General features: G+C 33.5%; 1 protein-coding gene across 4 annotated transcripts in view; it reads right to left on the bottom strand.

Annotated features, from left to right (window-relative positions):
- LOC128855067 (polypyrimidine tract-binding protein 3-like) overlaps positions 1-12,904 on the bottom strand; it is a 181,268-nt gene that overhangs the window by 88,923 nt on the left and 79,441 nt on the right. Inside the window, exons 3-5 of one of the 4 annotated variants that reach the window (XM_054089663.1) lie at positions 6,468-6,755; positions 4,045-4,330; positions 2,908-3,128 (exon numbers count right to left, since the gene is read on the bottom strand). In XM_054089663.1, coding sequence (XP_053945638.1) covers positions 2,908-3,128; positions 4,045-4,330; positions 6,468-6,755 — 795 coding nt within the window. The remainder of the gene's footprint in view (positions 1-2,907; positions 3,129-4,044; positions 4,331-6,467; positions 6,756-12,904) is intronic. The other 3 variants (XM_054089665.1, XM_054089664.1, XM_054089666.1) reach the window with 3 other exon arrangements.

Raw genomic sequence — 12,904 nt, 5'->3', positions numbered from 1 at the left:
CAAATTTGTGTTTGTTAACTTAGGCGCTGAAATGAAAATGCGCCTCATATGAAATGATGATTTTTTGCACAAAATCGCCGATATTTTCCAGCGGCGCACAGTTGCCGCGCTGGCGAAGCGGATAGCCATTTGCCCTTAATTTCCGAGTTATTTGAGACTTAGATGAATACATCTAAGTTTTTATGTAGAATTCACCTCAAATCAGTGTAGTCACTGTTCCAGTTGCCCGGATCTGTAGAGAATTGGTGCGATCGGAGGTTGCAAGTGGCAGCAGCATCATTGAATTAATTTTATTAAAGAAAACTACAAAATTTGAGCTTATTTGATTTAGTTGCATTATGTATGAAGTATTATTTTATTTAGAATGGATTTTATTTTTTTCCAGCAAACTGCAACACTTATCATTCAATGCAGACTGGGCGAATGTGAGGATAGCTGTGAGGATAGTGTTAATTAAGAAACAAAAATCATTGCTTATTTATTCATAAATTTAGCTGTGTAAGGATGGTGGTTGGTTATATCAAATTAACTGTATTTTTTTAACTTTATATGGCAATGTCGAATTGAACTCCCGAAACGCAGAAAATCGCCCAACACGCAAAACACTTGTCTTATTTATGCCTCTCACAAACAAACTAAAAATGTCACATTGCTATAAGCGTGAAAATATCTTCGTCACGAGCGTACCAACATAAAAAAAATAATAATCGAAAGTCGAATGTACGTAGCCCGCGAAGTTTGAGAGTTCACCTTATTTTTTGAACACACCTCGTATGTTGTGCTTAGTGTATGTACAAGGCTACCACGGGATTTCTAAATGAAATTAGTATGCTAACACCTACTCCATATAACCTCTTCATATAGTTCTAGTTGTATTTGTAAATCGCTGATGAGATGAAGAACTCAGACTCAGAAATGGAAAGTAGAAAAATCACGATAAAACTAAAACTTAGAAGGAAATTTATTTTTGTTGCTTATTGTGTATGTTTCTTTATTTTTTATTATTTTTATTTTTTTTAATTTTGTTTCTTTATTTATTTTTATTTTTATTTTTTTTTTACTTTTTTTTTTATTTTTTTTTTTATTTTTTTTATGTTTTTTATTTTATTTCATTTTTCTGTGCGAAGAAACAGATGTCTTCTGACTGAAAAATTGAAAATTGAATATAAGAAGCGAAAAAACACGGGTTAGCAATTTATAAAATTATTTGAGTTAACACACGAATTCAATAAAAGAGTAAAATTTAGAAAATAGTTCGAAAATTTATGAGAAATGTAGCGTGAAAAACTTTGCCAATTTTTAGGGAAGAACTAACGAGCAATTATTAAGGTATAACAAAACAAAAAAATGGCTTTATGAACAAATGAAGTACTAACACAAACAAAATAAACATAAACCAGATAAATATGTAGCATGTATTCCACAAGGGGGAAAAAAACAAAAAAATTAAATAATGAAGAAAATGAAAATAATGAGATATATTTAATATAAGATACATTTGTACATATGTATTGTACATTTGTACGTAAGTAAATTAAATGTCGGCATGAAATCTTTATTTAGAAGACCTTTGGTGAAATCTAGACGAAACAGCGCAAATTTCCAAATTTTATTATACTGCATATCTGTATGCCTTAGCAAAAAAGTTAAATTTTGTCTAACGGAAATATAAAACTGATTATATTTTAAGACTCTCACTAAAATATTTCTTAAAAATGTTAAGATTTAGTACGTGTGGAGAGCAAATTTGTAAATACCTCCAAAAAGAATTTTGTTTGTATAATAAAATTAGTTTTTACAAAAAAAATACTCAGCTACGCTAATAGAAAAGTTTAAGCTTAAAAGGTCTGCTTAAAAATGTTCAAAAATAAATGCAATAAAAGTAATGACACTTCTTCAGGTATCTACAAATCTGTAAAGTTCACATAAATCTTAATATTTTTCGGATTTATTTTGGTGCATGTCTCGAAATATAATAGGCTTTTATGCCGATACAAAAGTACTACCGACTTTGTAGAGTGATGCAACCTAATTCACATGTACAATAATACATTGTAAAAGCGCATCTATACCTATGCCTGTATATTCAAGTGCATGCACGGAATGCTTGCACAAAAATTAGATTTGAGAGCAGATATGCAAGCACGCTTTCAAGGGAAATTTAAGCGCATTGATTCCACTACTTATTACATATTTTCTATACGCAATTAATCTAACTAAAATAAATATGTATAAGTACACTTGTGCTCATATAAATAACAAATTTCATCATCATCAAAATTTTGAGTTTATTTTTATGAATTAAGAAATCACGATTCCTTCTAACTTTGTTCTTAAACATTTTAAATATTCAAAAAACATTATGCAAATATTAAATTTTTTATTAGGACTTTTAAGAAAAATTCTGGATATACTCGAAGTGTTTTATGGCTCTTTCAATTTTAGTATAATAAGGTAAGAGTTTAAAGTCGGTAAAAACTCGCATTAATTTTTCACAATTTTTGTTTTTCAAACCATGTTGCAAACCAGCTTCAAATTGGCATTTTACTTTACTAGATTTAAATAAAACTAAATAAAAAATTGGCTGTAAAACTGCATACACGAAAATTTCCTAAAAATTCTGAATGAAAAGCTGACAATTTTTTATGGTAATTTTTCAAAATTTGTTTTTAATTCTTTTGAATTTTGAACAATGTTTAGACTTGTTTTATTAGCTTTTTTTTATATACGGAACAATTTTTGATAAAAAAAAATTACGGAAAAAATTAGCCTGAGAAATATTACGACTATTGTAAAAAGATGAAGTTGCTTAATTATCTGAGCACAGATGAATATACTCGTACTTATATATTTGCGATAATACTTAATAATTTTACTTTATATATACTACATACATATGCAACTTACCTCTTCATTTAAATTCGACACGAGCAGCACGTTGGAGAAGCCGCGCAAAGCGGGCGTTGCTGTTTGTAGAGCACCACTGTTGGCCAGCGCAAAGGCGCCTAAATTCGGTATACCGCTATTATAGCCACCGGCGAGTGGCGTACCAATGCCTAGTGCGAATGGCGGCAATACACCGGGAGCACCGAGCCCATTCACTGCAAAGTAGTAATTTTGATTTTTAACTTTTTTAGGAAAACAAATTGAAATCGGCATTCCTGACGAAGGGCGGGAGGGGACGAAATATTGGGATATGTGAAACAGGGAGGTTGACTTTTGCTTCTTGCATAACCAAATGAATACCTACATTTTCCGGTACGTAGAAAATTAAATTCTACAATGACTTTTAAAGTGGAGGTGGGGTTCAAATGGAGGGGTTTTAAAAGCCTAACGACGCACTAAAATGTCCGATGTCATATTGATTAGATAGAATTGGTATAGTGTTGTTCCAAGCCAACAACAACAGCAATGGAGATATTTCGCATAAATTCTACGAAAAGTCAATAAAAAATTACTACTAAAATAGTTTCGAAAATAAGAATTTACTATTGAAAAAAAAACGAAATTAACATAATAAAATTTCGTTCTAAGGCATCTAGAAATTTGTAAATTAATTTCCTCAATCTTGAAGCTCGTTTGTAGGTCGCTATCAATGTCCGTTTCGCCTAACTCTGGGAGTGGTAGTGAACTTGTTTGGTTTTGGGGTTGTGTAAAAGTTTAAAACTTAATTATATTTATGCAAGCTTTAGAGAGAGAGAGAGTTATAAAGAGTGAGACAAGTAGTGTAAAAACGAAATCATTTTTAATAAAAAAAAAAATCAAATTATGTACGCCAAATGGTAGCTACTCTAATGTTTCAAAATTACCAAACATAATCCAAAGTAAAGAAAAAAAAAAACTAGAATATGAGACAGCTGAGCAGAATGAGATAAAGTGATAGACAAATCATATGTGTAAAAAAATTATATATACAATAATAAATAATTTTCCTTAAATTTTGTTTTACTTTTTTTAAATTTTTGTTTTGAATAATTTTCGTTCCTTGCTTTTAGTTAACAAACAAATATAACAAATGAAAAAAGGAAAACGTAAAAGTGTTACCTATTTTATCACCTGTTAAGGATGGCCGCTGTCGGGCCGCGATCAGGAGTAAATCATTTGCATTCACCAAACCCCCAGCGGTGGGCATTATGTCAGCACCTGGCTCGCCCGGCGGCAATGATGGATTTGTGAAATCGCGCGATTTGTCATTGTTGTATTTGACATTCAAAGCAGTCAATTTGCTGTTGTCGATGCGCAGAGTGCAACAGCCGTTATAGATATTCTGGCCATCCAAAATGTTCTTGGCATGCTGGGCCGAATGGGCGTCCGGATACTGGATAAGTGCCTGCAATTGAAATTGAAATGGTATGCGTATGAACAAAGGAAGTAGGTAACAAGCATATAAGTGAATAAGTGAGTGTGTGAGTGAGTGAGTGTTGGTGTATGATTGGGTGAGCAAGTAAATGGATGCGACAGCTCTGCGTTAATGATTGAATAAAATGGGTGCAACAACAACAAGTTAATACAAATGTTGATGAAAGCATTCATACATATACACTTGATTTAGTGCGCAAACGAGCATGTGAACGAACTTTTGTGTGACCATTCGGGTGCACCTTAGTTGCGTGAAACATTTTTTAAATCTATAAAAAAGTTTTCGTTTTAGTATAAGAAATGATATGCAAAAAATGAAGGCGGTCTAAGAAGAAGAAAACGTGCCACATAAGTAAGCCAAGCTTCTCCAAATATTTAGTAACACTGACTGGCAGAAAAAAATGTAAAATGAATTATTATTATATTTATTCGACAGAATAAGAGTTTTAATTGAGAACTTGGACATTTATCAAATGCATAACGCTTAGTTTTAGCAATATGAAGGTCGTTTGAAAACTCCCTGGAAAAAAAACTACTTTTTTGGAGTAAACCTTTTTTATTTTTCGACGTAGTCTCCGTTTCAGTTTACACATTTCTTCCTATTCTAGTTTTTTGATCCGGTTGTTGCTCGAATAATAAGATTTGTTTAAGTCTGAAAAATAGTTATTCGTTTCTGTAATCAGCTCTTCGTTTAAGGGGTTATACGCAGTTATGACTTTCAAAAAAATCGATTTTTTTATTGCATTTTTGTAATGTACATATATTCAAAAGTATACGCACGAAATTTGAAGTAGATCTAAGCACTTTCGGAGTTATACCTAAATATGTATACTTTATACGGGTTTTTTTTCAAAACGGCATTTTTCAAGTCGGTGTACACGATATCTCGAAAACGGCTTGTTTGATCGGTCAACCGTTTTAACTCAATCTTTAAAGATACATTTTCTAGTAATTAATCGTTCCTTTTGTAAATCTGATACTTATTTTCCATTTTATAATCAATTTACGGCCAAATTTTAACGTAAAAATCGAAATCATTTCTTTTAAAAGCTGCCATTTTGTGAAAATTCACTATTTTGATTAGCCGAACGATTAATTACTAGATAATCTAATATATTAACAAAATTTGTTTGGTTTTTTGATTTCAGATAATCCAATCCTGAGTTACGATGTACACCGTAAATCGTCTTTTTTTAAAGGAGGTTCCAGAAATCGCCTGCAGCGCGCTCTATAATCAACATTTTCATAAATAAAAAATTTTGTTCCGTTCTTGAAGGATGCTTTTATAACCGCCAAAAATTTTCAAATTAAAATATTCTGAAGTTTCTTCAGGATAAATCCTTGACAACCCGTCTTTTATTTGCTTCATAACTGCGTATAACCCCTTAAATAAAATCTTTTTTCCGCCAGATAATTGTTCAAATTGGGGAATGAATAGAAGTCCGAGGAATCCGAGGAAGCCAATTCCGGGGAATAGGCTGGATGTGCAACGAATTGCAACTCTATTTCTATTAATTTTGCGACCACAGCTGCTGAGTCGTGAGCTGGTGTGTTGTCGTGATGGAACAGGAAATCACTCGACTTCCTCGATTCAAATGAATACCAAACACAAAGAAGCGATCTGACTGCAACTCTACAAATCTATTCACTTTAATTTCAAATCACTTTAACTCACTTTCAACTAACTATGCATTTCGAAGGCCACATCCTCCTATTCCTTAAATATGACGGATCGAAAGTTCAACAACATTAAGAACAAATTGGCGTGATAAAATAAGCTGTAATGTTAGTTGTAAAATTGAATTATATAGGGTGCGCGCCCCCACCGGTTTCTTTTTTGATAACAAAACAAAATACTACTCAATATTAAAATTGTTGAAACTCAAAAAGGGTTCACCCTATTGCCCAAACATACATACAGACACACTAATGTGGTTGCTTGTGTGTTGGCTCTTGCACTTATCAATTATGCGCGCTGCCGCATTGTGGTTGCTCCGTTCATTTGATGTCTTTAATACACACACACATGCACTTTTCCATAGTTACATACATATATACATTTGCATATGTAGTACTCGTACACATATTCGTGTGCAGCAGTTATTTACCTGGAATGAATTATTTTTTGTAAATGTGACAATTTTCAGCACTTTGCCAAAACGTTGGAAAATTTGATGCAAAATATCCAACGACACCGGATAGAGCAACGATTCGACAATGACGCGGAGTACAGTATTGGGTCCGCCAGCAGTGGAATTAGTATTGACTGCATTCGAGTTGTTCTGCAGTACAGCGATTGTGCCGTCGGCATTGGTAGCGGTGGCGGTGTTGCACAGCGGGAGCGGCGAACCAGAGGCTGGCGATTGAATGCGATAATCGCTGGGAACGACAGCGGTCTGCAAAGGAAAATAAAATACAATAATTAATTATAAATTTTAGTACACATAAGAACTCATTATGTAAAAGCAATAGCTTTAATGGAATGCTCTGAAAAAATTTTCAATGTTTCATAAAACGTAAAATATGCGTAAATTTTATTTGTATTTGATTCAGTTGGTCAATTAAATCGTATTTATTTTACCTACTTCAAATGTATTTATTTATTTTATTATTTTTAAATCAAAATAGAAGATAATTAAAAGATAAAGTGGAATAGTTTCCTTGGAAGCTTCAAATTCATCTCTTCTATATATAAATATATATATTTAGCCTAATGCATGCAAATATGAATGTTTTTTTTATATTTTTTCTAAAATTTTTTTTCTATTTTTTTATAGAAACATAGCTCATTTTATAACAAAAAACCAAAATAATTAAAATTTCAAACACAAATTTTGCATAAATTTTATAAAAATTCAACAAGCTTTCACCATAATTTCACAATTTTTGTATCATAATTCTTTTTTTTAAGTTTGGGTGCCCAATTAAATTCTAGTGCAATAAAGTGCAAGTTAGAAGTCGGTTAAATTCTCGTTGATTTTTGATAATTTTTCCCCTGAAGATGTTGTGCTTTTTTTCCATACGAGCACATTTTTTTATACGGCGAAACATCGTCAGGGGGAAAAAATTATCAAAAATAAAAGAACATTTTGAGAAAGGGCTACTAAATTGGCGCGTCTCTTATTTGCACTTAACCCTTTACTAAATTTTAGTGTCCATGACAAACCAGTTTATCTGCCAATTCAAGACCATAATAGATTATTTTTGATTATTTTATTAGAAACGCCGCTGATTGATTAAAATTTAAATAATTGGCCATACTATTTAACCAATCCCATATTTAAAATCTCACAAATTTTTTTGAAGCAACTTTTGCCAAATTTTTCACCAGGGTGCGTGTCTTTTTACGTTGGAAAATATTTAATCTGGCCATAAAAACGGAATTTTTTTTTTGATATCTCATCAATTTTATGCAGGTATACACAAGGCAAGATTTCCTGCTATGATATACCACTATGAATACATACATACGTACACATTTATGCGCAATAATTCCCTCATAAATCTCAATCAGAATCAATAAATTCCAATTGTACTACCATCAGAATGCAGGAATGAAATCGATATAAGAAAAAGAAGCACAAGAAAATACACGAATACAAAAATTGGGTATATAAATATACACACATAGGTAAGTATATACATAATAGGCGTATATTATATATGAGTACGACACACACAAAAGGTTGTCTCATCCATGCCCATTGCACGGGACTACTTCACATTTAAATGTGGGTACTGATAATTCCATATTCGCATGTGCTTTTCCTGAAGAAGAAAAACCACAATATCGGAAAACAATTTAATGACATTCGGAAGTGAATTTATTCCAGTTCGTGCTGAATTTTGATTTAAAAGTCATAACATAAACACGTTGACTTTTCTATACAAACAACATACTCTTGTACACACACGCACCTACACATATATGGTACACATACAAGCCATAGGACAAACGCACGTTCTAAAAATATACAAAATCTACCGAAGATGATTTTCCCAAGTGTGCGATTTCCGCTTGGTGACAGGTAGCGGACGGACAGTGTAAGCAGGGATGCCGGGCAGCGAAGGTAAATAAAAATGAATGAAGGAATGAATAAGTGAATAAAGAAATGTGCTCAACGTATTGTATGTACGAAATTATAGATTTATGAATGTGTGCATTTGTATATATACATATACATTTACGTAAATATGTATGCACTTAGCTAACTGTGCGTGTGTGTGAGATAGAGAATCGCATTAAGGTGACTCGGCCATCTACGGCGGGAAAATCGCAACTGCAGACAAGACGGCAGCAGTTTATTGAAGTGCACAACAATACAAAAACAAAAATAAATGAAAATGAGAGCAAATTGAAAGGAAACAGGCCAGGGCCAAGTCAAATCGATGGGCATGATCGGAGGAAGGAAATGCAACCTACTATGAGCTAAAGAACATTTCAGCGAATGCGAAGACGAAGACGAAGAAGACGACGCTGTTACTGCCAAGAAGATTGCAAATATAATAAAAATTGATTAGAATTGCAAAAGTACTACACATTCACATAGAATACTTACATACGTTTATGTACGCATCAACAAGTAGACAAACTGATACAGATAAACTGAGCAAAAATGTGTACGCGCGTGGTGGTATGGGTTAGTGTGTGTGCGTGTGGGTGTGCATCAGGCCCGCCAGCACTTGACAGGCAATCGAAGGCAGGACCAAATAGAATTCAGCGCGGACGGCAAGCCAAGACGACAGACAAGCCACAACAAATTCACACGCCGCCACAAACACACCCACACACACATCCGCATATACGTTCCTACACACACATCTATGAGAAATGGATATGTTAGCTTACTTGGCAGCCAACAGCGGCGTGCCAACTCTACGCCAAAGCTTTCCATTTATTTTTTCTACATTTTTCCTTTTTCCATTTTTACTTTAATATAACTTCCTATTCAAAAGTTTACGATTCGCATTTGCTGTTGTTGTTTTAACATTACAAAAAATTACATTAAAGTGTAGATGAATGAGTGTTGGAGTCAACGAATGGTTGTGTGTAGAAGTGTAGACCTCTTTAAATGATTATGATTATTAGATGATTGTGTGCGGTTTTGTTATTGAGCGTAATTGGATAGACGAAAGGAAGAAGAAGAAGGCACTTATTGATGGCTGGCGAGTAACTTCAGATCAATCACGTACGAATACATAACTATGTGTGTATAAAAAAGATGCTGGTGCTCAGTTAATTTTGAATGCAAATGTAGTTTAAGAATGTGAAGTCGAATCTGAGGAATTTAATTAAAGAGTAGATTTTATTTTGCCTCAAAGTGAACCCATTGTGAGAATCTCTGTTAGAACAAATTACTTATGACGAGATTATTGTTTGTGCAGTTTTTGTGCACAACAGAGCTCGATTTGAGACGAAAAATTCTAAAACTCAACCGCCTCCCGACACATCGACGTACTGGCGGTAGGAGGTTTGGTGTGGGTTGAAGTCCCACACTGATGGGGTAAATGATTGCGATACTTTCTCGTAACACAAAAATCCTTGTTTAATATATTTTAGCCGTGGAGCTCTTGCTGATGCTTAAAACTTATAGATATACTTCACGTTTTTCGAGGCACAGATATAAAAACATGACATCAAACATTGCGAGAAATGCATCCTCCAATTGGTAGTCACTGAAATGGGGAAAATCCACCTGCTACGGCAGCATGTACGACGGATGTGGAGGTGCAGAATTTGTGTTTATATGAAAATATATTAGTTTTATAACTGAAACCTCAAAAGGTCCTACGTTCCATTTATGACAAAAGGAATTGATGATGATGATGATTCTGGCAAATCTGGAATATTAAATGAGCTTGAAAATAAAATAAATTCATAAATAAATACTCAGAAATAATTCTAGTTCCACGTATCTATGTAAAATGGTAGTACAATGCCATACTCGTGGATGAATATTATTCAATTTAACCTTCGCCAGCTACAACATTCAGTTCCAGCCGTGATCTCAAGCGCTATATGCATTAGAGCGTCCTTAGTGTCCCGAGGCTGTGTTTGGACCTTAGCTACAAGTACTCCCTTTATGTAATAAATAATCAAGGAGACCGTAGATCGCGGCTGTTGTAACCGAATGGGTTGGTGTATGATTACCATTCGGAAGTGGGTAGGTTGGAGTATCCGTGCATGACAATCCATTCAAAAATCAGTGAGAGGGAGTTACATGTGTTTAACAACTGTTTGTGGAACAAGAATTTAGACGTTCGCGGTAATCGGTAGGAGATTCTGAACCGTGCTCATACAGGGTAACTTTTGTTACTTCAACCTTGCGAATTCTCTTTTGGTGTTGCCCCTTTCGTTTATATACGACAACTCCGTGGCTTGCAATTGTTTTAGTTATTAGTCTATAGCAAACAACAACAATGAGAAGACCGAGAATACAAGGTGTGTTGACTGAGCACGAGCTAATCAGTGGTCCTGGAAGAAATAATTTCAGTATCGCAGATCTGCTGTTCTGCGCTCGAATGACCGTGGAGCTAAATAACGCATTTTTCAAGCGAATGATAGCTGAAAAAGATTACTGGTTTGTCTGTGTGTTTGGTGGGATCGGAAGAGAATCATTTACTATTGGCTGCTACTCAAATACTCAATTCGGATCTCTTTAGATACCAACTTTTATTGGTTTCTGCAATTACGCTCAAGTGAATAGCAGTGTATAGTTAGTTTATTGGAATGCTTGCATCCTCTACTACTCGCTGAAGGTCAAGCTCAGAGCCTTGTCTTGCACACTAATCTGTTCGTTCATTTCCCTCCACTCTAGAGTGGCCGGACCTGCGAATATATCTCATCAAGTCAAATTTTTATAAATGTTTCTAAACCTGTCAAATATCAAGTTCCAAGTTGAATACAGCCAGCTAGGCAACATCAACAGAGTATAAAGCAACTGAGGATAGAAATATGACAGGGAATATTGTGTGTCTCGCATACAGCGTAAAATCTATGATTTTACTGAAAAATTCTAAAATTTCAAAACAGAAAAAAACTACTAAATAAATGTAGGCCAAATTCGACAGAATTTGCTATTGTGGCACCATTTGCTATTGTGGCATAGAAGCCAATCTTTTCTAATCATGTAATGGACCCCGAGAAATTATTTTTTGATTATATTTTCTGCAAACCCATTTTGGCCATATAACGAAAACACGAGAGGCGAAATAATGATCAAAAACCAATGAAGGTTGCACTTCAAACTTGCACTTTGTTATACTAAAATTTCAGGGGTTATACAATTGCATACCAAATTTTTTTTTTCAATTCTTTCTAAAAATTCTGAAATTTTTTTGAAAATTGCTTATCGATTTTTTATAAATTTTTCACAAAGTTCGAAACTTTGATTATTATGGCATTTGTTATAGAATGGACAATATTAAAAAACAAAATTGAAAAATAAATAAATATATATAGTCAAAACTTGTCAATGCGTAGGGCCTTCATAATAATTTCGATAGGTGCATATCTCAGTACTACACTTACAGTAATTTCTTCCATAAATTATAAAGTTTTAACTATACTAGCCGAATATTGTGAGTGACAAAATGATCTAAATATGTAGAAAAAAGGTAACTTTTTCAAAATCAGAAAAAAAAAGAAATTTAACTTTTTAAAACAAGGGCAATTTTAGCTATAGACAGAAAATTACATTGGGAATGCACAATACTGTACTTATAAGTACATATACATTTATGCACACATTAATAGATATTTTGTTGTATATCTATAAAATGCCGACTATCAGAAATGCCGGAAGGAAAACCAACTAGCCACAAAATGGAAAACAATTACATATTACGCGGCGTAAACAGATAACAGATCTTGAGTTAATCAGTTTTACCGAAATTTCAGATCTTTTGTTTATTAATTTCATTAATATTAAAACATCACAAACGTGGCGCATGATGGCGCTACATGCGACGTTATGATTGTCACAGATAGATATACGCGCAGACGAACATGTGTGCGTAAGTAGAATTGGTGTAATTTATTAAGCCAAATTGCACACGGAGTACTACACAATAGCACACCTAGACATATATTTATATATAATTTAGTAAAAGGCGAAGAAGTGTCACATAATCACATAATTTATAGCCAATGTGTGAGACATCATAAAGCGTACTGATACCCAGCAGCAAAAACGTGTATGAGTAAATAGAACACAGTCTTAGTACAGACTGCTAGTATAGCATTAGTAAGATTTCGAACCGATTGGGAACCACTATCGTACTCCTCTATTTTTCTTCATCTTTGCCTTTATATTTATATTTATCTTCATCCTTATCTTGTTCAGTAATTTTTGTACCACAAATAGTTCAATTCATACAGTCTCTCCATAAATTTAAACATTTTTATTAATATTAGGAAAAATAAGAAGAACAAATATTTGAATACAAAAGCTCAATAACCCGCTGTTCAAAATAATCGGAGTGTAACACAAGATTCAATAAAACAATATTTAACTAATTTTTATTAGTTATTTGCATTAACTTT

This window comes from Anastrepha ludens, chromosome 2 (assembly GCF_028408465.1).
Source record: "Anastrepha ludens isolate Willacy chromosome 2, idAnaLude1.1, whole genome shotgun sequence".
NCBI classification, from domain to species: Eukaryota; Metazoa; Arthropoda; class Insecta; order Diptera; family Tephritidae; genus Anastrepha; species Anastrepha ludens.
The sequence above is the reverse complement of the archived record's forward strand: the minus strand, read 5'-3'. Positions and strand labels throughout refer to the sequence as shown.